Here is a 26,306-nt window from a genome sequence, read left to right on the forward strand (position 1 = left end):
TGTATATTTCCTTTGAATATTTCTTTAGATGTATTTCCTTAATGGGAATTCAGTGGTCCTCAAACTTTTAAAACGGGGCCAGTTCACTGTCCCTCAGACCATTGGAGGGCCAGAATATAGTAAAAACAAAAACTATGAACAAATTCCTATGCATATATCTTATTTTGAAGTGAAAAAACAAAACAGGAAAAAATACAATATGGGCCGTAGTTTGAGGGCCACTGGACTATAACCCGTATTGTCTATCTTCTTATGTCGTGGCAATTACTTCCATTTATTTGGATCTATTTTGTAGGGAATTCTAGTAGATAAGTTTCTCTAGTGTTCTGAGTTCATGTTAGAACCAACTTATAGGGATTGCTTAGCTTGTTATTTTTACCTCCATGTGCACCAGTAGTACCACTTGGCATTGTTCCTTTTTTGCATAGGCACTTTAAAATGGGGAAATCTTACATGTGCAAACAAGCTCTTATCTAACAGAGATAGGAATACATGAATTTTATATTGCAGTGGGGCCCTACATCCCAAACACTTGTCATAGTGACTTGGCTTAGGCTTCAGATCGGATATTGACCGTTCACCCCTGAACCTTGGACCCCATCTATGGAAGCAGCATGATTTCCTACATCAGCACCAGGAATTAGACTTCTACCAGGGAAGGCCCTAATGCTGCCCTAGAATCGACTTGCTCCAGAGCGGGCTCATATGAACCCTAACAACCTAGTAACAGCAACAACCTGCTTTCAGGGCACAGTTTTCTGCATTGCCACATAATGGTGAGATGAAAACAGAAGACACTTTGTGTCACCCTGATTTTTATTTTTTTACCACTCAGACTGCATCCTCTCCCTCTATCCTTTCCAGAGGAAAGGGAGAATGACCATCAATGGCAAAAGGCAGCTGCAGAAGCGACACCTAGAGCAGGCTTCATGCTCAGGAGAGGACGCTCTGGCTCCTCCTCATGGCTTCGGGTGCTCTACACGATCAGAGAAACTGCTCTAGTCACATACTATAGAAATGATCCCTGAAAGAATACTCTTGTCACCCTGATTTTGACATAGGATCTATACAGATACCAGGATCTTTTTTTTTTTTTTACTTTTTTTTTTATTAAGTTTTAAAATTAATCTTTATTTAAACACCTTGATTACAAACATGATTGTGGTTGGGTTTCAGTCATGTAAAAAACACCCCCCATTCACCAGTGCAACATTCCCATCACCAATGTCCCAAATCTCCTTCCTCCCCACCCCACCCTTGCCTGTGCTCTAGACAGGCTTTCTACTTCCCTCATTCATTCATTGTTATGATAGTTCTCAATATAGTTATTTCTCTAACTGCACTTACCACTTCTTTGTGGTGAGCTTCATGTAGTGAGCTGGAACTTCCAGCTCTCCTCTTTTGTCTCTGAAAATTATTGCAAGAATGTCTTTTATTTTTCTTAAAACCCATAGATGAGTGAGACTATTCTGCATCTATCTCCCTCTGACTTATTTCACTCAGCATAATAGATTCCATGTGCAGGAAAATTTCATGACTTCATCTCTCCTGATGGCTGCATAATATTCCATTGTGTATATGTACCACAATTTCTTTAGCCATTCATCTGTTGGAGGGCATCTTGGTTGTTTCCAGAGTCTGGCTATTGTAAATAGCGCTGCAATGAATATAGGTGTGAGGAAGGGATTTTTGTATTGTATTTTTGTGTTCCTAGGGTATATCCCTAGGAGTGGTATAGCTTGATTGTATGGGAGCTCTATTTCCAGTTTTTGGAGGACTCTTCATATGACTTCCCATAAAGCAGGGGTCTCAAACTCAATTTACCTGCGGGCCGCAGGAGGCAAAGTCAGGGTGATCCTTAGTACAAAGTCAGTAGTATGCCTTGAACATTGGGGGTGTGACCCAAACAACTAAAACAAAACAAAACAAAAAAAGATTCCTCTAGGTCAGGGCCACAAAATGTTGTACGGAGGGCTGGAAACAGCCCGCGGGCTGCGAGTTTGAGACCGACCCTTGCCATAAAGGTTGGACTAGACAGCATTCCCACCACAGTGGATAAGAGTTCCTTTCTCTTCACATCCCCACCAGCACTGCTTGTTCTTATCCTTTGTGGCGTGAGATGGTACCTCATAGTTGTTTTGATTTGCACCTCCCTGATGATTAGTGATGTGGAGCATTTTTCATGTACCTTCTGGCCATTTGTATTTCTTCTTTATCGAAGTGTCTGTTCATTTCTTCTCCCTATTTTTTGATGGGTTTAGATGTTTTCTTCTTGTAAAGTTCTGTACATTTTGGATATTAGCTCTTATCTGATGGGTATTAAGTGAATAGTTTCTCCCTCTTAGTGGGTAGCTCTTGTATCCTGGGCACCATTTCCTTTGAGGTGCTAAAGCTTCTGAGCTTCATATATTCCCATCTGTCTATCTCTGCTCCCACTTGTTTGGAGGGTGCAGTTTCAATGTCATGGAGTGTTTTACCCACATATTGTTCTATACCGTATTGTATCAGGTCTGATATCAATGGTGATTTAGATATGCTACATCCTCCTCACTCAACCGTGCAAGGTTATGAGTCCAAGAATTTACCCATTTCTTCCAGGTTCTCATGTTTAGTGGCATTGGGTGTGGCCCCCCCCCCAAAGAAACCTCCAATAAAAGAATGCTGGGGGGACCAGAGTGATAGCAAAGCGGTAGGGCCTTTGCCTTGTACACAGCCAACCAGGGTTCAATCTGCAGCATTCCATATGGTTCCCAGAGCCTATAAGGAATAATTTTCTGAGTGCAGAGCCAGGAGTAACTCCTGAGCATTGCTGGGTGTGAACCCTCCCCCAAAAGAATGCTAACAATATTAAATGAAAGCCTTAAATCCAAAAGCTAGTAAAAATGAACACTTATTTAATGTAGTAGTTGGATATATCTTAACTAATAGCATCCTTAAAAGTGAGATTTGTGAATGAGAACAAGCAGTGTTGGCGGGGATGTGGAAAGAAAGGAGCTCTTATCCACTGCTGGCGAGAATGCTGTCTAGTCCAACCTTTATGGGAAGTGATATGGAGATTTCTCCAAAACCTGGAAATTGAGCTCTCATATAATCCAGCTATACCACTCTTTATCTCTTGGCTGAATCTGGACTTGTTGCCTGACTTTACTCCCAGCATTATTTCCATAGGACAAGATGCAGAATTTCTGTGGCATCAGTGGGACCAGTACCATGGCCACGTGCAGCAATATGTGGCCATTTTCCAGCAACACTGGGCTGCCTACCAGCAGGTAGCCTTGGAAAAGGAGCAGTTAAACCAGCAAGTTCTAAGGCAGAATCAGCTTCTGGACAGGCTGAATCTGGAAAATTATCAAGACAAGGTAGATGTGGAAAAATCCTGTTGGACCTGAGGAAGTTGCTGGACAGAGAGGGTCTGCAGGCTCCTGGCAAGACTGCATCGGACCTGCCCCCTCTCACCCTCTCTGCCTCCTCACCTCTTCCTTAACTTTTAGAAACTCATCACAAAATTGATGTTGAAGAATGAGGGGCTGCAGGCTCAGCTGAAAAATGTGCAGCTGAACTCAGAGGAGTGTGAGTGGATGGTCCCAGGAGTGAGAAGCCACCTTGGAGAGTTAGTAGACAGGGCTACCAAGAAAAGTGGTGCCAAAAAGACCCTGTCCCGGGCCCCTTCCACCTCTCTTGGTTGTCTGAGACCCTGATGCTCCCCCACATCAATAGAAGTTGAAGGAGCGGAGGAGGTAGAAGCGGTAGAGATGGAGGTGTCAGAAACAATCAGCGTGGACAAGGCAGAGAAGGTGGAAGAGGAGATAAAGATGCAAGAGGTGACAGAGACTGTGGAGTCAGAGAAAAAACAGCAATCTTTGAGTTCCTGGAGACTGGAGAGCAACAAGGCCTCAGTAAGCCTGACACCCTTGAGGGACCAGGAGGGATGGCTTCCCGGAGGGCACCACCACAAGCACACCACACCCTTCTTCTTACACACAGATGCAATAGGTGTGTAAGTTGAAGCAGAACTGTGTTCAGAGCCAGAGGAAAAAACCTTGAAATTGCATCAACTATCAGGGTTCTGCGTGCAGCCGGAGCCCACAAACCCCAGGGTCAGAAAGCAGAATGAAGCCCAGGGTAATTCCCTGGCCCTGAACCATGGAACACTCAGGGGTCTCTCCTGGCTCTACAATCACAAACTGCTCCTGGCAGGCTTAGGGGACCATATGGGATGCCAGGATTCAAACCACCATCCTTCTGCATGCAAGGCAAACACCCTACCTCCATGCTATCTCTCTGGCCCTGATGTTCCTGTTTTATCTCAATCTAATGCAACTCCTGTCCTTCCTGCCCTCCTGCTCCCCATCTTCTCATTCACCCACCTTCCTCTTTTTCCTCCTCCTTCTCCCCTCTTTCTCCATTCTGATTGAAGAAGGGACATTTTTTGCTCTATGGGAACCACCAAAACCAATGTGCATAGCATCCTGGGCTAACCAGAGAACCCATATATCATTGGACTTCATTTCCTTCTTGCATACAAGTCACAATGTGCCCCTCAACACTAGAAGAAACTAAAATATTTTTTTAAAATATCCTGCAAATTTAAATTGAACAGGGGGGTTAAGGTCACTGGAAATTAGTGAGATCTAAAAATAACCAGGACATCCCCCAACTCCTGCCACATTTGGTATTAAGGGAATAATTTGGCAGGATAGATAATAGGAAAGATGGGGAGAATAACATGATGGGGACAAGAAAGCCTGAAGGAGCTGTTTCCCACAAACATAAAGGATCTGAGCAGGTTTCTTTTATAAGGAATATGTGTACCCCAATGAAATGTGTTCGGGGGAGAGACAGAAACCATACAGCCCATAGTAGCTCAGGCATTGTGAACATCTAGTATTCTCTAAAGACATGAACAGTCCTAGAGGACAAAATTATCCCTCCAAATCGGCAGGATGTCCCTCAGATGTAGCATCTCAACCACAAGGACACAAGGTCTTCCAAACGGGGCATCTTTAATGTCCATCAATGTTGGCATCTGGATTGGGGGAGAACAATGTCCCCCTAACTTAGCATTTCCATCACGGGAACAAAAAAATCTCCAGAACATGGCATCTTTATCTGGGGGAATAATGTCCCTCAAAGTCATCATCTGGATCGGGGGACAATTTCCTCCAAACTTAGCACCTTAAACAGGGGTCATAAAATATCCCCTAAACAGACACTTGAATCACGGGGGCAGTAATGTTCCCCAGATATGGCACTTGAGCCATGGGACAATTCCCAACTTGGCATTTTATCTGGGGGATAATAATGTCCCCCAATGGTGGCAACTGGATCAGGGGACAATGATGTTCACTTAACTCAGAATTTCAACCACAGGGACAAAAAGTTCTCCTGAACAGCTCATCTTTCTCTAGGGGACAGTAATGTCCTCCAGCATTAGCTCTTAATCAGGGAGAATTTCCCCAAACTCAACACCTTAAATTGAGTAACAGTGTTCTCCAAACTGAACACTTGAGCTAGGGAGCAGAAATATCTCTCCAATTGAGCATTTTGTCTGGGGGACAGCAATGTCCCCCAATGGTGATATCTAGATTAGGGGACAACAATGTCCCCCTAAAATCAGCATTTAAAACACAGGGACAAAATGTTCTCCTAAAAGGTGTATCTTTATCTGGGGATAGTAATGTCCCCTAATGGTGGCATCTATGGGGGACATTGATGTCCCCCAAACTTAGCACCTTAAATCAAGAGGACAGAAAGTATCCCCCAAACTGGACACTTGAATCAGGGGGCAGAACTGAGCATTTAATCTGGGAGACAGTAATGTCTCCCAATGTCAGTATCTGGATTTGGGGACAACCCAACTTGCACCTTGATCAGGAGATGAATAGTCAGCCAAGCAAGATATTCACTGAGGGGCAGAAATGTCTCCCACTATGATACACTTGAACTAGGGGGGCAGAAATGCCCCCCAGATACACCACTTGAACTAGGAAATAGAAATGTGCACTTAACTAGGCAAAAACATCCCCCCAAATCAACATGGGTTGGGTTACAAAATATCTGTCAAAACTCAGCACCTTTAATCAGGGGGTAGAAAATGACCCCCAAACTCAGTACTTTTGTCAGGGGACAGAAATGTCCCCCAATCTAGGATGGCTTGTCATGGGCACAAATGTTCCACATATGAGGCCCTTTGACCAGGGAGGGGGACAGAAAGGACAGCCAAGAGCCACCTTGATCCAGGAGGTAGTAATGTCCCCTAATAAGGCATCTTGATAGCATGCCGAAAAGTCCCTCAAATTAGGCACCTTGAACCAATGGACAGAAATATTCCCCAAAATGGGCCTCAGGAAAGAGACTGGAGTGGAAAATGATCCCACATTTCCATTTGCTGCTCAGATGTTAAGATGATGGGAAATTCAAGGTATTAGCAGGGTGTGGGCTGTGTTTGAGGTGGGCCAGGGCATTCCCCACTTAGTTTTTACTTCAGATTGTGTCCAGAAGGTCCAGGGAAGAGGCTCAATTGACTAAATGCAGGCTTTGCATACAAGAGTCCGAGTTCTTTCCCTGGCACAACATGGTCTACGGAACACAAAGCCAGGAGTAACTGAAAAGCACACCAAATGAAAAACCTAGGGGGCCGGAGAGATAGAACAGTGGTAGGGCCAAGAGGCCAACCTAGAACCAATGTTGGTTCGAATCCCAGCATCTCATATGGTCCCCATGCCTGCCAGGAATGATTTGAGTGCAGAGCCAGGAGTAGCCCCTGAGCACCACTGGGTGTGGCCCCAAAACAAAAACAAACAAAAAAATCAAAACCTAGCAAATATATATCCAGGCAATGAGGCTCAATGAAACGATTCTGTGGGGTGCATGAAGCAACTAAGTTCTTTAAGGAAATCCTTGTTGAGAGGGTTCTACCTGCAGAATAAGACACTTTAGGAGCAAACACAGAAATCCCATGGCACCCTCAAAACCTGGCCACACTCAAACCTAGCTCTAATAGCCAGTAACTTGTACACTGTCCCAGCAAACTAAGACTCACCTCTTGTGAACCCTGGCATTGAGTTCTCAAATACCCAAGAAGGCAGGTTAAGAGCCACTTGACAGCAAGGACAGAAAAAGGACAGAGTAAGTCAAGCTGGGCAGGGAAGGGACAGGTCCTGAGCCATTGGTCCCAGGTGAGGCCGGCCCACCATGAGGAGCTGGTGCAGCAGGTGAGGGGAATATACCTAGCGTGGCTGATGCTCCGGAGGGGTTACTGATAGTGGTTCTGATAGAAAACACGAAACCCACATGACAAATTAATTCCCTTGCATTATGGAGGGACCAGGCCTGGGGGAAGAGACATGTACACATTTGGTATTTAACAAATTCCAACCCCACATTCCCAAACCCCATTCACTGTTGGTCTCCTTACCCTACTAGTCTGGGCAACGTTCACTAGCTTTAGCAGCCTCTGCCAGTTCCCTGCACAGTTGTGCATCATGGGCAGGGGCATATATTAGTGCCTGAGTGGAGTGCTTTCCTGCAAGGGATGGAGACTACAGCGCACCCGGCTTATCCCAGCTCTCCCTCCTGAACTAAGCTGCAACTATAAATCAAACCAGCTACAATATACTAAGTTTTGCTGACTCCTAGTTTTCTGTTTATTCTCTTTTATACTAAACAATTATAACACACCTGAAAACAGGAAATGGAGTAAAGATTCTTTCAATGTTTCACTTTATGGAGAGCTAAGTAGCTTCTCTGGCTTAGGAGTAACAAGGACCACGGACCGTCTGTCTCCTCATGGATTCCCAACCTGAAAGTTCCAATGTCCTCACTAGGCACATGCCAGACCCAAAGGAAACATGGTCCTTGAACCTGAAACCAGAAGAAAACATAGGCAAAACTCTCCATGAAATTGAAATGCTACTCCTAGGGATATACCCTAGGAACACAAAAACACAATACAAAAATGCCCCTGCATCCATCCCTATGTTTATCACAGCACTACTTAAAATAGCCAGAATCTGGAAACAACCCAGGTGCCCATCGGTAGATGAAGGGCTAAAAGAAACTGTAGTACATTTACACAATGGACTACTACATAGCTACTAGGAAAAAAGTCATGAAATTTTCCTATACATGGATGGATATGGAAACTGTTACTGAGTGAAATGAATCAAAAGGAGAGGGATAGACATAGAATAGTCTCACTCATCTATGGGATATAAGACAAATAAAAGACAATACGGTAACAATACCGAGACAATAGAGATGAGGGCCAGAAGGATCAGCCCATGATATGAATGAAGCTTTCCACAAAGTGGTGAGCGCAATTAAGAGAAATCACTGCACTGGAAACTACCATGACAATGATAGTGAGAGAAACAGAATGTTTGTCCCGACATCAGGTAGGGGGTGGAGGAGGAGAGAAATGGGGACATAGGTGACAGGAAAGTTGTATTGGTGAAGGGGGGGTATACGTTCTATGACAAATCCAACATTTTTATAAATACAGTATTCAAATAAATTATTAAAAAAATAAAATCCTGTCCCAAAGGAAACCAAATCTGGATCTTGTAGTTTTCCATCTAGACAGGTTTTTATTAATCAGTTTTGATCTGGGGTGACTGAAGAGGTGAGTTTATAGATTTGTTACATGGTATTTAAAATTTTATGCTGGGTCTGGAGCAATAGCACAGCATTAAGGCATTTGCCTTGCATGCAGTTGGCCTGGGACGGACCCAGGTTCAATCCTCGGAACCCCATATGGACCCCAAACCTGCCAGGAGTGATTTCTGAGTGCAGCCAGGAGTAACCCAAGTACCATTGGGTTCACACCCAGTGGGTCCACACCACCCAAAAAAACCTTTACACTATATGATTTGGCAAAATATAAAAATCTGTTTTTGGATAAAATATGATGTAAAACATTGGTGTTTAAGAAAAGTTTTGACCTATTTACTTCAGAAATAAGAACATTTTTAGATTTTGTTTTTTTTGGTTTTCCGGCCATACCCGGTGACGCTCAGGGGTTACCTCCTGGCTATGTGCTCTCAGAAATTGCTCCTGGTGGGGCCGGAGAGATAGCATGGAGGTAAGGCGTTTGCCTTTCAAGCAGTAGGTCATTGGTTCGAGTCCCGGCATCCCATATGGTCCCCTGAGCCTGCAGGAGCGATTTCTGAGCATAGAGCCAGGAGTAACCCCTGAGCGCTGCCGGGTGTGACCCAAAAACAAAACAAAACAAAAAAATTGCTCCTGGCTTGGGGGACCATATGGGATGCCAGGAGATCCAACTGCAGTCTGTCCTAGGCTAGCGTGCACAAGGCAGATGTACCTTACAGTTTGCACCACCACTCTGGCCCTTATTTTTAGATTTTTATATTGTGATTATATATAAAAGTTTTATTGGATTTCCAAATTTTGAATTATATTTTATTTTCACATTAGGTAGGTATTATGGATATGGCATATAACATTTTGACGAATTACCATCTTCAACTTCTCTTAAGATACTCATTTTTCCCCTTCTTTTGGCCACTCCCCGTGGGCTCAGAGGACCCAGGCTTTCTTTGAGCCCTTTTCAAGGGCCTTCCAGAAAAGATTTTTCTTAAAGGGTAAATCTTTTTTTTTAATATAATTTTTATTTTGATCATAGTGGCTTACATATTGTTGACAATAATATTTTAGGTACATATTTACATAAAATCAGGGGGGATTCCCATCCCCAAATTGTCCTCCCTACACCTCCGTTTTTGTCTTACCTCCCATTTCCTCTTCCCTCACCCCCAGGGCGGCTAGAATATGTGGTCCCCTCTGTCTCTAACCAACTACTTAGTAGTCTTGCATCAGTTTGGTCTTGATGCCTCCTTTATTTCCCCCTCTAAGTAGGGGCAGGGGTAGCTAGTTCAAGTTGCGTGGTTTTGCCTGAAAAAGAGAAAATAAATAAACTGGGGTAAGAGTTTAATACCCCGAAAATGGGCAGAATCCTTCTAGAGGTTCTCATCATCGATTTGGGAAATGAAGGAGAAAAAGAAGTTGAAACACTCCACCAGTACCAAAAGAAGTGTCAAATATCCAGTGAGGACTCCAGCTATAACGATAAGCACCACAAAAAAACAGATAAAAAACAAAACAAAACAAAACAAACAAAAAACAAACACAAACAAAAAACACGCCGTGGTCTTGAAATAAGAAACATGGCGTAGCACATAACGAAAGAAAAGAAAGAGGAAAAAAAAAATAAGAAGCTGAGAGTTGAAAATGAGCACGCTCTTTCTTATTTTACCCAACAGTAGTAACACTATATGTGACCTTATTTAGCTGTCTCCATCTATCTTTTTCAGTAACCTAAGCTTTCAGCTGTGTCCTGGGTAGGGCTCCTCATGTATCTTTGCCTTTTGTATGGTCTCTGGGAAAACCATGGCCATTTCTGCCTTTTTATGAATACAGAGGGTCATTTAAAATAAATTTTTTCCTAAATATCAGCATTTGTTTCATATACACAATTTACATACCTGAGCTGCATAAAAATTTCTCAGGAAAAAAGGGATTGCATGTGAAAATAGTTTGAGCCTCAGGGGCTGGAGTAATATCACAGTGAATAGAGGGTGTTAGTGGACAGGGTTGAATAGTTGACCCAGGTTTGATCCTCCTGCACACATATGCTCCCCCAAGCCTGCCAGGAGTGATTTTTGAGTGCAGATTCAGGAGTAAACCTCTGGGTGTGGCCCCAAAACAAAAAAAGAGTTTGAGCCTTGGCCTGTAGCTTGATATTGTCACAAACGCCTCTGTTGGGGAGTGGAATAACAGTACAGCACGGAAGGCACCTGCCTTGCATGTGACTAACTAGGGTTCAATTCCTAGTCCCCCATGCAATCCCCTGAGCACTGCTATGAGTGGCCCAAAAACCAAAGAACAAAAATATATGCAAAAAATTAAATGTCTCTGATGGAAGGAACATCTTTCTGGAAAGCTCTGGCTTTAAGAGAACTATACAAAATAAAAATAAACAGAAGATGTACTAGTAAGTACTAAAATCATTCTTAATAAGACAACTTTTGCTGCCTTTACCCTGTACTATCTATTTGGCCACTGCCATGTGTTTATCCTCATTTTTTAGTAACGAAAAATTTTTGTTTTTTTGGGCCACACCCAGTGGCACTCGGGTTACTCCTAGCTTAGTGCTCAGAAATTACGCCTGACAGGTTCGAGGAACCATATGCAATGCCAGGAGTTGAATCCAGGTTTGGGCACGTGAATGGGGCATAAACCTTCCCTCTGTGCTATCAAGCACAAGATACTCAGGCCCCTGGCAACAAAATTTTAACATCAACTAGGATAGCACCAATTTAATGTAATTACTAAAATTTAGAGAAAACCAACATAGAAGGTTATCTAAAAAAGATGGAAATACAGTTTATGGCAAGATAAAAATCAAATATTATGTTTCATATTTTATTCAATTTTAATATGGTTTCCATTATTTTAAAACAAAATTATTTCCAGTTTAGAAAACAATGCACTGACCACATAACTCCTCCTTTATTTTATAGTTATACAAATATTCTAAATATGCATTTTGTGTTCAAGATGATGGCAAATAAGATTAACTGTACAATACAGAAAGAAAAATATTTTAAGCATATTTAGAAGCAATAGAAATGTCTATACAAAACAAGCAAAATGGAATAAAATTTTTTATTTTTAAAGTATTGCAACAGGCCCACAGGTTTATAACAAAAATGTCTTTGCACAGTTCCTCACAATGCCCCATTAATAGCTAAAGCAAGACAGGGTTTTAGAAAATAATGTCTCAAAATGCTACACAGTTACTATTTGCACAGTTTGATCAAAATAACAACTCTACTCTGAGTCAAGCAAAACCTAGAGGAAATATACCAAACAACTTGGAAAAATTATTTGTATAAAATTCATTGCACATTATATTACTCAGCTGTTTGAAAAGTAAAAAAGTGTATTTACAAAATATTTTGCAGTTAAAATTATAAAGTGAATGGATATCTCTAGGTAACACATCTTGATACAGACAGTCCAAGAAAAACACACAGATATTTAGTAAGAGGTTTTCAGTGCTCCTTCCACAGGGAAGTAAACATGAGCTACTCAAATGGATTTACATGATGCTACAAGTACTGGAGCAAATTCAACACCTGCGTTATAAAACAACTTTAAAAAGGTGAAAGGACAAGGAATTTGTACATTGTAAGAAGTGAGCTAATTCAATCAGATCAAGTACAATTTTTAGTTAGCATAAAAGTGTTCATGGTCTTCGGATAACACAGTGAACATACATGACTGATGGAGGTTGAAAAAGCACCATTCACGACAGTTTAGTGTGGTAAACACTGAAAGAAGTAGCACCTGGAATTCTGTGACACTGATAATTTAAAACTGGTCTAGTAATTGCCGAAGATATGGTGCCTTAGATAATTCTCTATTTACTCGAGAGAGCTTGAAAAGTACTGGGCAGTTCAGAGAAACACATGGGACATGTCGATCAAAGCAACCTGTACAGTTCTTGCATATCTGAAAGTAAAAAATGTAAGATATAAAACATGAGGAAAGCTCATAGATACATGTGAAAAATCTCTAATTTTATATAACACATAGAAAATTTTCATCTCTTGAAAGCCTAGCTTACCTGGCTGTTGAGACATTTCCAAAGGATATTATTTCATAAAATATAGAGTACTAAAATTCCCTAGAACTCATTTCACTCCTGAGATCAACTTTACAGAACACTCCTATTGATATAAGATATATTATATATAATAAGACATATATAAGATATATATAAGATATAATGAGCAACCCAATTACCAAAGATCTCTCTTAAATGAGCTCTAAACACTATTTTTTCAGATTACTGAGCTTATCATTTTATAGTCAACCATTAAAATCTTTTATGCAATTGTTTGGAAGAGAAAGTACCAGAATGAAAAAATGAAAATGATATAAATGTGGTTCTCAAACTCAGGGTCAGAGTGATAGTACCACAAGAAGGGCTTTGCATGCAGCCACACCGGGTTCAATCCTTGGCACCCCATACGGTCCCCTGAGCTTGTCAGGAGTAACCCCTGAGCATTGTCAGATGTGGCCCAAAACCAAAACCAGTGATTCTCAACCCTAAACTGGAAATCCACTAACTCAAAAAAATATTAATAGGGAGCTGGAAAGATAGTACAGCAGGTGGTGTTTTTGCCTGGCCTGCAACTGATCTGGATTTAACTCCCACTATCCCATATGGTCCCCCAAGCCTCACAAGGAGAGATCCTTGAGTACAGGGCCCTGTGTAAGCCCTGAGCAATACCTGGCGTGTTTCTCCTGTAAAAGCATGAAAGACTGGAATAGCCTGACTTTTAAAGTTCCTCAAATGATATGGACATACAACATCTAATTTAAAGGAAACAACAAATCAAAGGCATGTAAAGGGAAGCAGCATTGGGTCAGTGTGATAGTACACCAGGTAGGGTGCTTGCCTTGCATGCAACAGACCTAAGTTAAATCACCGGCATCCCCTCCAGTACCACCAGGAGTGACTCCAAGCCCTCTCTCCCAAATTGAAAAAAGAAATACTAGGGGTTGGAGAAATATTGTTAAGGCAATTGTCTTGCATGTGACTCACTCCTGTTCAGTGTCCAATACCACAATATAGTCCTCTCCAAACAACACTGGGTGAACTCTATAGTTGCTGTATTTAATACCATGATAGTGCCATAGCTGGCTGCTGAGAAACACATACTGCAGTGTGCTCTCTGAAGACTAACATGCAACTGACGTAGAGATTACTACTAAGTAGATCTCTGCAGAGTCAAATCTGTTCCCAAATATAGAAGTCCTGTATCACAGCTCTAGGTTATGCATTTGTATACAGGTTCTAGGAAAGTGATATTTATGTACTTTCTGCACCTGTCTGATAATTATGTCAGGATGGAATTACTTGTCTCACTAAATTTAACACAGTGTTTAGTTTCAAGATCTTTTACTGGTGATTTAAATGCTGGGCATTAAAACTCAATTCAGTTTACATTCAAAATGTCTGCTTTTATTTTTGGGTCTCACCTGGCTGTACTGGGGATTTATTCCCAGCCTTTTTGTTTGTTTTTGGGTCACACCCGGCAGCGCTCAGGGGTCACTCCTGGCTCTATGCTCAGAAACTGCTCCTGGCAAGCTCAGGGAATCATATGGGATGCCGGAATTCGAACCACTGTCCTTCTGCATGCAAGGCAAACACCCTACCTCTATGCTATCTCTCCGGCCCCTATTCCTAGCCTTTTGCTTGGAGGTTGCTCCCAACAATATTGGGGTATCAACACAGGCCTCCTCATACAAGGAATGTACTAAGCCCATGGGGCTGCCTATATGGTCCACATTTAAAACTTTAGAGCCTGTCATCCTTAATGAAATCTGATTAACACATTGCATTCACCAATACAGAAGCTAAGTACTCATAAGATAAAGGGGCTGTGAGATGATACTTTGTTGATACAAAAGCTGCTTTACCTCAAGTAGAGGAGCAAAGCCTAGTCTTTATATACTAGAGCTGAGTTACATCAGGCTTGAGAGTAGATGGGTTGCTAGGTAATAATGTATAAGAGAACTGATCATGTCAGAGTTTGATGAAACTTATGGAAGAACACTGGGATCACTATCTAGATTCCAAGATCAAGGGATGTAGCCAATATTAAAGACTGGCCTAGAAACCATGTTTTCACTGTATACTTAAATTTCCATGAAATCATACTGCCTCAGTTTTTATTTATTAAAGGGGCCCCCACACCTGATGGTGTTCAGGGCTGACTCCTGGCTCTGTCACTCCTGTTGACATCTGGCATCATATGAGATGCTGGGGATTGAACCTACTTTAGCTGTGTATAAGGCATATGCTTTATAGTCTGTACTACAGCTCTGGTTTCTCAAAAAAATTTTTTTTTGAGTCACACCCGGCAGTGCTCAGGGGACCATATGGGATGCTGGGATTCGAACCACCAACCTTCTGCATGAAAGGTGAATGCTTGGGGTCGGAGAGATGACAGCGGCGTTTGCCTTGCAAGCAGCCGACCCAGGACCTAAGGTGGTTGGTTCGAATCCCGGTATCCATATGGTCCCCCGTGCCTGCCAGGAGCGATTTCTGAGAAGATAGCCAGGAGTAACCCCTGAGTACCGCCGGTGTGGCCTCCCACAAAAAAAAAAAAAAAAAAAAAAAAAAAAGAAAGGTGAATGCTTTATCTCCATGCTATTTCTCCGGCCCCATGATTTCTCAATTTTTGACGGTGGTCACACAAGGCGATGCTAAGGGGTCTATGTAGTATTGGGGACTTAACTTGGGCTTCTTGCATGCATCCTTCCTGAGCATCTCCTTGGCTCCTAAATCATTTGCTTGGTTTACAAACACATTAAGAACTAGGGAGATACTTTGAAGACTGCAGCATAAGCTTTGTATGTGGAAGACTGGGTTTGATTCCTGGCACTGTATAGCCAATCATCTGAGCACCACTTGAAATGACCCCCAAGTATTGAACTGGGAGAAAGTAGTTTCAGTGTACTGATAGGTATGGCCCTAAATAACAACTTGAAGTTCCCAAAATTTTGGAATGAGGAAATGATTCAATGGGATGAGAGAATGCTTTGCATCTGGGAGGTACCCGGGTTCCATCACTGATAGAGCACATCCCCTAGAGTAATCTGGGAATAGTACCACCACAAGCTATGTCCCCGTACCCTCAAAAAGCACTTTAATAGGGCCAGAGACATAATATAGGGTTAAGGTGCTTGCCTTGCAAAGAGCTGACCCAGTTTGATCTCTAGCATCATATGTGGTCCCCTAATTACATGAGCCTGGAGTAAACCCTAAGCATAGCTGGGTATGGTTCCAAACCAATTTCCCTTCCTCTAATTTAGCTCAGTGTTAAAGTGGGCCTTGAAACAAAAAGGTCCTTTATTAGATCACCAATGTGTGTGCACACCAAAAAAAAAAGAGGAGGAGGAGGAGGAGGAGGAAGAAGGAAGAAGAAGAAAGAAGAAGGAAGAAGGAAGAAAGGAAAAAGGCAGAAGGAGGAGGAGGTTCAGAAGAGGAGAAGAAGGAAGAGAAGAAGGAGAAGAAGAAGAAGGAGGAGGAGGAGAAGAAACAATACGGCTTTTTATCTAATTTTGTATTTATATCTTAGTTTGGCTACTATTAGCAGTATGATATGGGACAAATTACTTAAGACCTCTATGTTCATCTATTTTATTACAAAATTTTTTTTGGGTCATACTGGAAAGTCATACTGATCATACTGGGGTTTTCTCTTGGCTCTGTACTCAGGAATTATTCCTGAAGGTATTTAGGATGTGATATGGAGTACCAGGGATTGTACCTGGTCAGTCACATTCAAGGCAAGTGCCAAACTGCTGTACTATTTATTGCTTCAGCCTCAGAATGTTCATTTACTTTAATGTTTTATGAATAACTTCCTTTTTATTTCTTCTGGGGTCACACCTGGTGGTACTCAGAGGTTACTTTTGGCTCTGCTTTCAGAAATTACTCCTGGTGGTGCTCAGACCATATGAGATGCCTGAAATTGAACCCAGGTCAGCTGCTTGCAAGGCAAATGCCCTTGCTGCTGTGCTATTGCACTGACCCTGGATAAATAATTTCTGGCATAAAGTAAGACCCAATAATGTTAACACTAAGTTCTCTATATACCTCTAGAATTTAGAATCTCCCGTTTACTGGAAATTTTCTGGGGCAACCAGAATACTTTATTTTTAGTTTTTGATCCACAAAGGGCAGTGTCAGGGCTTTCTCTTGGCTCTATACTCAGAGATCACTCCTAGTGGACTCAGGACCATAAGGAATGCTGGAGATTGAACCTGGGTCAGCAGGGTGCAAGGCAAATAACCAACCTGCTGTAGAGATTTCCAGCCTCCACAACTAGAATATTTTAATTCTTTTTTTTTCCCCCCAATCATACACTACAGTGTTCAGAGTCCATTCTTTACTCTGTGTTTAGAAGTGATCCATGTCTTTGCTCAAGGAAACATATGCAGTGCTGGAAATTTAAACTATAGTTAGCTGTGTGTAAGGCAAGTGCCTTAACTCCTGTATTATCCTTCTAGTCTAAGGGGTAAAAAGATTTGAAGAAGATGAGAATGCAAAGTGAGTATAATAATCGTAACGGTGCTTTCATTTTATTTAAAATACCATTACAAAAGAATTAGATCAATGGATGTTCAGGTTCTATGTTCTAATAAACACAATACATCATAAAAACAAAAATTAATAAGCCCTTCGGTAGTTATTCATTTAATTTTGGTTCCCGTAAAATGCTCAGTCTACTTTCTGAAAGTACTATTACTTCTATAACTCAAAGTTAGTTGGCTGCATTTTCTTGAAGAATCAGATTTTGTAAGGATTCTGAATATTTCATAAAAATTTATATACCTTTACAAGCTGCTCCTGCTTACGTTCCAGCTCTCGAATTTCTTGATTCAGGATGACTGTAACATGCTGAGGTTGGCTCCGACATTTACTACAGATGCCATGTTGAGTCAGATCATCACACACAGGACAATGTAAAGTAGTGAAATAATGTGAAATAGTGCCTTTCCGACCTTCAGACTCACTTCGACAGGAGGTGGTGGTTTTTTGGATCTATAAAGGCATCAATCCAGAAGTAAGTATATGCCAGTTCCCTAGCAGATCTGCTAATTAATTATATATATTTAAAGATAATTTCATTTATTCCAAAAAGTATTGAAGAGAACTGTATGTCAAGGACTGTTCCAGATATGGGATTATAGAAGTGAACAAAGCCCTTGTTTTCACAGTGCTTGGGTCTATATATCACCAAATACAATTTTCTTTCAGAAAAATAGTGTCCAGTTATTCATTTTGTGATTTAAATACACAGATACATAAGATCCTACAGGGAGATTAGTGATCTTAGAAGTTAAAGAATCCAGGTTGAGGGACCAGAGCAATAGTGTTGTGGTAGATCATTTGCCTTGCACGTGGCTAACCCAGGATAGACCTGTGTTTGATTTTCAGCGTCCCATATGGTCCTCCAAAGCCAGGAGCAATTTCTGAGTGCATATCCAGGAGTAACCTTTGAGCGTCACTGGGTGTGGCCCACCACCCTCTGCCAACTACCCCCCAAAAAGAGGAGGTGGAGGAGGAAGAGCAAGAAGTGGAAGAGCAAGAGGAGGAAGAACATGAAAAAGAAGAAGGGGAAGAAGAGAAGGAAGAGGAAGAAGAAAAAAGACGAGAAAAGAAAAGAAGGCAGTGGCTAGGGATGTGGTTCAATTTGTAGAACAGATGACTTATAGGTGTCAATGCCTAGATTTGATCCCAGATAATTTCGTGTTCATGCTCTAATATTCTCACAACTTGTATATCACATATTTTTATACATACAGATACACACAAATTCATATGTGATATACTTAATGCATGCTCACATTTAATAAAGCAACTGTAAAAAAATAACTATGTATTTTAGTGTCCCATACTTGGACAGTCTGATAGAAACTATTAAGGCATTTATAAAATTTAGAAGTTTCTTTTAGGAAATCAATAAAATGATTATGATTTTACTAATTTAGGATAATAGTATCTATTTTACTTCTCATAGCATGTAAATAGAATCTATTTTTACCAGGAATTTTTGGTAAAATTTCTCTAGAGTAAAGCATAGGTAATAGTAAGCTTACCCTTGGTAATTCATGGTACCAGTTGAAGACATCTATACCAATAAGTGAAAAGATTCTTGCAAGGGGTGGAAGAATTTGCTTGGTGATATAGTATGTGGCATTCAGTCTTAGAGCTGGGTCCTGCAGAACTTCTACTGGGCGTCTTACCAACTGGATAAGTGGTACTCCGGGGGTTCCATAAATAATAACATATGGTACACGCTCCCCAACTCGAGGCTCAGATCGCCGGTCATAAGTAAGCATTTTCCTATTTGAATCCAAATTAAAAAAAAAATACATTCAAAGCCTGTCACAAAATGGAACTTTCCCACAAACTGAGAATTACAAGAATTACACAATATTGTAATAATAATTTTCAGACACAAAAGAGAAAAGAGCTGGAAGTTCCAGCTCACCTCAGGAAGCTCACCACAAAGAGTGATGAGTTTAGTTAGAGAAATAACTACATTTTGAACTGTCCTAATATTGAGAATGTATGAGGGAAATGTAGAGCCTGTTTAGGGTACAGGCGGGGGTTGGGTGGGGAGGAGGGAGATTTGGGACTTGGGTGATGGGAATGTTGCACTGGTGATGGGTGGTGTTCCTTTTATGACTGAAACCCAAACACAATCATGTATGTAATCAAGGTGTTTAAATAAAAAAAAATTATGCATTAAAAAAAAAAAGAATTACACAATAATGAAATAATAAAAAATCTACTAGATGTAGCCTCAAATCAGAATTACAACTTTTTTTGGTAAGTATATTTATTTCATTTAGTTGGTGCCAAGTGGATATGCTTGTAAAACACTCTACAAATCATCTTCAGCTACCTGGAAAACAATGAATTGGCAAATATCAACTAGCTTAAAAAGTTTTCTGTCCTTTAAGAGGAATCTCATAAGGGAGAAATTTCACTGGTTAGATGATATGACTCTGAAATGATACTAAGTTCTCTGGCAGATCAGCATTTTTCTCCCTTTTCAGGGACACCCTCCAAAAATATTTGCTCAGGCTTTTTGTTCAGGAATTACTTCTGGCAATACGTGGGGAATGAAACAGGATGTTGGGGATGTTTGTGAGAAAGAAAAGGACTTTCCATTCCCAGAACAAAAGCAGGATAAACACATGAACCACGTTTCATATTAGATTTAAGGTGAAACCCAGAAAGAGTTCCTTCTCTAGAGCTTACAAAGTTTACCAAGTCACCTCTGTTGAAAGTTCATGAGGATAGATACAAAAACAGCTTTGTGTCTGTGCCTGTGGACCAGGTGTCTCAGCTACTCCAAGTTGTGTGGAAACCCAGATTACCTTATTTTCTGGCATATAAAATGACTTTTTTTTTTAAAAAAATTATCTTTATTTAAACACCATGATTACAAATATGATTATAGTTGTATGATTACAGTTATGTAAAGAACAGCCCCCTTCACCAGTGCAACATTCCCACCACCAATTTCCCAGATCTCCCTCCTTCCCCACTCACCCACACCTGTACTCGAGACAGGCTTTCTACTTCCCTCATTGATTCATATTGTTATGATAGTTTTCAGTGTAGTTATTTCTCTAACTGCACTCATAACTCTATGTGGTGAGCTTCATGTTATGAGCTGCACCTACCAGCCCTCATCTTTCTTGTCTTTGAGATACTGTTAAAAATGTCTTTCATTTTTCTTAAAACCCATAGATAAGTGAAACCATTCTGCATCTTTAAAATGACTTTTTAACCCATGAAAAACTAATTAAAAGTTGGGGTAGTCTTACACACCAGTATACAGCATGCTGAAACTTACTCCAGCTTCAGGGACAGTGATCCACCCCTCTCTTACTCCTGTATCCCATCTAGCTGCCAGGTGTCATCACTCAGTCTCCCTCTAGCTGTCTATTAATCACTGCACTACAGCCAGCTGCTCTTGGAGGAGCCCCTCTTCCTGTTCTCAATGTAGATCACAGTTAAAAAAAATCACAGTCACTCTCTACAAATGACAAATGTAAAATGATTGTTGGCACTCAAGTCTAGCTTTATTAAACATTAACTGTTACCCTTTGAGGGTTCTACTCTTTTTCTCTTACGTTTTTTAATTTCCATTTGGTGTGCTTTAAAAGATAGTTAGCCATATAAGGCGAATATAGCCCAAACCCTATATATTTATCAGGAAAAATAGGGTGTTGTCTTCTACCTACGCTGGAAAATATGGTACATTTTGCTCAGTATTTCAGAGATGTGCTGTTGTGGGTATCAGTTATTACCTTGTAAGTTCAAGGGCTGGCACACAAGCTCCAGGTTTATAAGAGAAACTTCCTCTGTATTCCTTGGCAAAAATAAAATCTTGTATGCTGGCCTTTCCTTCAAGGAGCTTCATACATTGTTGTTGAACATATTGCTTAATTAAACTTATATCTCTTGTTTCAAATAGCAGCTTTAATGAACGCTCAAGTATCTTTTAAAAAGTGCACAGAAAGATAAAATAGTATATTTATAAACTACTTTTTCTACATTATATAATAAACAATATTATACATCTTTCAAAATACTATTTTATGCTATCATATTTTTAACACTCAATGATGTCATTAGGCAATTTGCTATAGCATATTTTAACAATCTATTACTTATAATGACTGGATATCACAAATTTAAAATTATTTGGGAGGGGCTAGAGCGGTGGTGCATGTGATAAGGCGTCTGCCTTGCGTGCGCTAGCCTAGGATGGACTGCAGTTCGATCCTCTGGAGTCTCTTATGGTCTCCGAAGCCAGGAAAGATTTCTGAGTGCATAGCCAGGAGTAACCCGAGCATCAGTGGTGTGGCCGAAAAATCAAAAAAAAAAAATTGGGAGATTATGTATTTTGTTATTTTGGGTGAGGGGGCCACCCAAGCAGTGCTCAGGGAACTTGATGACTATTTTCAGAAATACTTGGCCTGGTTATATATTCCTGAAAGTTTGGCACCCAGGTCTAGTGGAAGAGGAGCCCATCAGTATTATACCCATTAGTGCCCAGAAGGAACACGAGGTTCCAAGGATTGAACTTGGCAAGGTATGTGATCTTGCCTTTTGTGTCATCTCTGTGGGCCTTGATATTTCTAAAAATGAAATATGCAGGTTGGGGAAAATCATAATGGAATGACATGTGGGAGAAATATTTGCATGTGGTAATATAAAACATTTAAGTCTTCTTTAAATAATAAAAAAGCCAATTTAGGTTGTAGCTCAGTGCTTACATATGTAAGCATTTATCTTACATATGTGAAGCCTTCATTTTGTTCCCTAGCACTGCAAAAAAGAATATTTTATTATCTGGCTTATACAATAAATTATTAAATAGCAAAACACAAAAAATTGTTATGGTTGAGAAATTTAGAAAATATATGCTAATACTGTTCTATAAAAATCTTTTTATTTTTTTGATTACTAGACAAAATCTGTTAATCTTAAAATACGTTATTTATTTTATATGAAAAAATTTTTTTTTCAGTTCTTTAGCTTTGGGATGTCATGACAACATGATATCATTTTGGGTGATAGGCAATAAATTCTTATTCAATTCGTATCTGCCTTGCCAGCGCTAGCCTAGGATGGACCGCGGTTCAATCCCCCGGTGTCCCATATGGTCCCCCAAGCCAGGAGCGACTTCTGAGCGCATAGCCAGGAGTAACCCCTGAGCGTCACTGGGTGTGGCCCCAAAACAAAAACAAACAAAACAAACAAAAAAAAAGGTTTTTTTAATTAACTTTTGCATTAAATTTTTCCTCCCTTCTTAGCAATTCTGATAAAGACTGGCTGGGAAGAAGAGAGAAAATAAGAATTAAAACCAAATTATTTCCATTAGAAATTAAATGATTGGTCCCCCGTGCCTGCCAGGGGCGATTTCTGAGCATAGAGCCAGGAGAGTGCTGCCGGGTGTGACCCAAAAACCAAAAAAAAAAAAAAAAAAAAGAAATTAAATGATACAAATATAAAATTTCACACACACAAGTTCTTCCACCTAGAGGGACACTTAAGAATATATTTGGCTAGTTTTTTATTTGTTTGGGGGGAAGGCTGTACCAAGAGTTGCTCAGTTCTGTACCTTGGATCTCATGTAGCACAAGGATCGAATATGGGCCTTTTATGAGAAAAAAGCACGATCACTAGTCCTTTGAGATTTGACTCATTTTTTTTTTAAAGTTTTTTTGGTCACGCCTGGTAGACCTGGCTCCTGCTCCTGTCCCTGTACTCATAAATTCCTCCTGGCAAGTACAAGAACCATATGGGATGCTGGGATCAAATCCAGGTCAGCTGGGTGCAAGGCAAACACCCTACCCACTGTGCTATGGTTAAGACCATATAGTGACTTAATTTTTAAAGATGAGAAAAAGACAATTACTTCAAAGCTTCCGTCACATGAGCCTTAACCCCTGTATTCTTTAGAAACTAAAATTGCATTTTAATAAAATATTTATAAATCAAAAAGTGGTACAAAAATCCATAATAAAGAGTGTCAATGTTAAAAAAAAAAGAAAAAAATGAGATAAAACTAGCTTAGAGGACTTAGAGGAAAGTGTACAGGGGTTAAGGTGGTTGCCTTATGTGTGACTGATCCTGATTTGATCCCCAGTACCAGTATGAGAGACCCATGGAATCAATCAAACAGAAATCTTACCTTAGAAACAGCAGGGCAGGAATCTCTTCTTACTGTTTCTATTCCTTTTGCATCGAATACTGGATCTTTTTGATCCAATGTTTCATACATGTAACCCACATATCTCTTTTTTGTTTGTAATACACAGGGCAAATAAACCTGCAATTAAAATAAAATTTCATTCAATATTTTACCCTATCATGAGCATCTTATCCCATTTACTTTTTTTAATTGAACAATTTCTTTTTGTGGTGGTGGGGTTCACAGTTAGGGTTGCCAGACTGTAATCACACAGTAAAGCTGCCATTGGTGCTTCACACAGTAGAGCTGCCATTGGTGCTTATGAACACTGGGATTTGCACTAACATATAATCTTACACTCTCAGCCACTGCATTATTCCTTCAGGTCAACATTTTATTTTTGTGTCATATTTTAAAAATTCTTTTTAATAAATGTCATTTATAATAAGATTATAAATATGGTTGAGGGCTCAACAAATTCATGCATCATGTATGAGCACCTGAAGGTGCTCAAGGGACCACATAGAATATTGGGGATTGAATCCAGGCCAGTTGTGTACAATTAGACAAGTGTCCTACTAGCTGCACTCCAGCCCCTCCAAATAATTTTTTTAAATAAAAACTTATTGGATAACAGCAAGAGAAAATCTCCACATCACAGATATTCCAGAAAGAAGGAAAGGAGAAGAATTTATGGTGGAAGAAATTGATGAAAATGTTTTCAACCCCAAAAAGGCACATGAAATGATCTAAGAAGCTCCAACAAATCAAAGCAAAATTAAACCAATCAGACAAACACCAAAGCACAATAAACAAATTAGCAAGGATCAAAGAAATAGTATTCTACAAGCAACAAGAGGGGAACGCCATTAGATTCAGAGCAGATGAAATTCTACAAGCAAGATGGGAACAGCAAAATATTTTTAGTGCTGAATAAAAAGAACTTCAAATCAAGAATTCTTTATCCTGGTGTTGGAAAAACTGGTTAACAACATGCAAAAAAGTGAACTCAGTCTTCTCTTTAATGATGTGCACAGAAGTCAACCAAATGGACCCTGATAATATCAGAACTGAACCATAAGAGGTACAGAGAGGAAAAATGTAGGCAAAACATTCCATGACATTGAGATTATAGGGATCTTCAAGAATGAAATACCACTGACCAGGGCCGGAGCGATAGCACAGCAAAAGAGTGTTTGCCTTGCATGCAGACGACCTAGGACGAACCTGGGTTTGATTCCTAGCAACCCATATGGTCTGCTAGGAGCCATTTCTGAGTACAGAGACAGGAGGAACCCCTGAACGCAGCCGGGTGTGGCCCCAAAACAGACAAAAGAAGTATCACTGACCAAGCAAGTGGAAGCAAAGATAAACAACTGGGGCTATATTAAACTAAGAAGCTTCAAAAAAACGAAAAAACAAAACAACAACAACAAAAACTAAGAAGCTTCTGTTTCTTACAGGAAATGGTGACTAGGATACAAAGATTACCCATAGAATGGGAGAAACTATTCATCTAATGCCCATCTGATAAACAGTTAATATCTAAGTTATATAGGGCACAGGTAGAATTTAATAAGAAAAAAGTATCACCCCCACTCCAAATGGGAAGAGATGAACAGACAATTCCTCATAGAAGAAATACAGATGGCCAAAAGGCACATGAAAAATGCTCTACATCATTAATCATCAGGAAGATGTAAATCAAAACTAGTGAGGTAATATCTCACACCACAGAGACTGGCACATCAAAAAGAATAAGGACAACCTAGTATTCACTTGGATGTGAGGAAAAAGGTATTCTCATTCACTGATGGCGTGAATGTCATCTGGTCTAGCCTTTTTAGAAAACAAGATGAATTAAAAAAAACAAAAACTAGCTACTCAGCTTCCATAGGACCCAGAAATATCACTCAGAGAAGTATACCATAGGGGCCCAAAAAACACAATGCAGAAAAGCCCATTTGCATTCCTCTGTTCACTGCAGCACTATTTACAACAGCCAGAATTTGGATACACCCGAGTGCCTGAGAGCAGATGAGTAGATAAATAAACTATGGTACATCTACACAATGGGACACTATGCAACTGTTAGGAAAAATGAAGTCATGAAGTTTTCTTATACATGAATGGATATGGAGAATATTATGTTGAGTAAAATGAGTCAGAGGGAGAGAGATAAATATAGAATGATTGCACTCATTTGTGGGATAATAAAAAAAAAGCATGGTGGGGCTGGAGAGATATAGCACAGTGGTTGGGCATTTGCCCAAGCGGTGGACCCAGGACCAACGGTGGTTCGAATCCTGGCATTCCATGTGGTCCCCTGTGCCTGCCAGGAGTGATTTCTGACCAGAGAACTAGAAGTAACCCCTGAGCACTGTGGGGTGTGGCCCCAAAACAACAAAAAAACAAACAAAAAGGCATGGTATTAATATCCAGAGACTATAGAGATAAGGATTAGCAGGACCAGTTCATGGTAGGAAGTTGGCTATAAATAAAGAGTGCAATTAGGGCAGAGAAGAGACCACTCTGACAATGATAGAAATGATCACTCTGCTTCCCGGAGCAGGATTTTTAGCCGGTATGGACGGGCAGCTGGCAGGCCCCCCCCATGTGCCAGCGGCCTCGTGGTCCAGCCTAGGGTAGGGGGGCTCGGATCTGGGTCACCCGACCCCCCTCTCCCCCATTCCTCCAGATCTCCAGGTGGGTTCCTGGGAGGAGTTGACGGGGCACCCGGGGTTTTCCCCACTCCCAGGCCGGGCCGGGACACTGGCCTAGGGTGGGGCGCAAATCCCTGAACTCTGGGCTTGGGAGGGTCTCTCTCCCTTCCCGGAGCAGGATTTTTAGCCGGCATGGACGGGCAGCTGGCAGGCCCCCCCATGTGCCAGCAGCCTCGTGGTCCAGCCTAGGGTAGGGGGGCTCGGATCTGGGTCACCCGACCCCCCTCTCCCCCATTCCTCCGGATCTCCAGGTGGGTTC

The 26,306-nt window shown here is 40.8% G+C and overlaps 1 protein-coding gene and 1 non-coding gene across 2 annotated transcripts in view; both read right to left on the minus strand.

The window, feature by feature from the left end:
- Positions 1 to 826: 826 nt before the first annotated feature.
- Positions 827 to 1,040, minus strand: LOC126008202 (small nucleolar RNA U3). Its single transcript, XR_007495555.1, has one exon. It is a non-coding gene; the product is annotated as a small nucleolar RNA U3 (small nucleolar RNA).
- Positions 1,041 to 11,428: 10,388 nt separating this feature from the next.
- Positions 11,429 to 26,306, minus strand: part of REV3L (REV3 like, DNA directed polymerase zeta catalytic subunit) — a 186,344-nt gene continuing 171,466 nt past the window's right edge. The window contains exons 28-32 of the mRNA XM_049771165.1: positions 23,325 to 23,462; positions 20,932 to 21,122; positions 18,703 to 18,949; positions 17,435 to 17,644; positions 11,429 to 12,534 (exon numbers count right to left, since the gene is read on the minus strand). Coding sequence (XP_049627122.1) covers positions 12,394 to 12,534; positions 17,435 to 17,644; positions 18,703 to 18,949; positions 20,932 to 21,122; positions 23,325 to 23,462 — 927 coding nt within the window. The 3' untranslated portion in view covers positions 11,429 to 12,393. The remainder of the gene's footprint in view (positions 12,535 to 17,434; positions 17,645 to 18,702; positions 18,950 to 20,931; positions 21,123 to 23,324; positions 23,463 to 26,306) is intronic.

This window comes from Suncus etruscus, chromosome 4, assembly GCF_024139225.1.
Source record: "Suncus etruscus isolate mSunEtr1 chromosome 4, mSunEtr1.pri.cur, whole genome shotgun sequence".
In the NCBI taxonomy this organism is placed as follows: Eukaryota; Metazoa; Chordata; class Mammalia; order Eulipotyphla; family Soricidae; genus Suncus; species Suncus etruscus.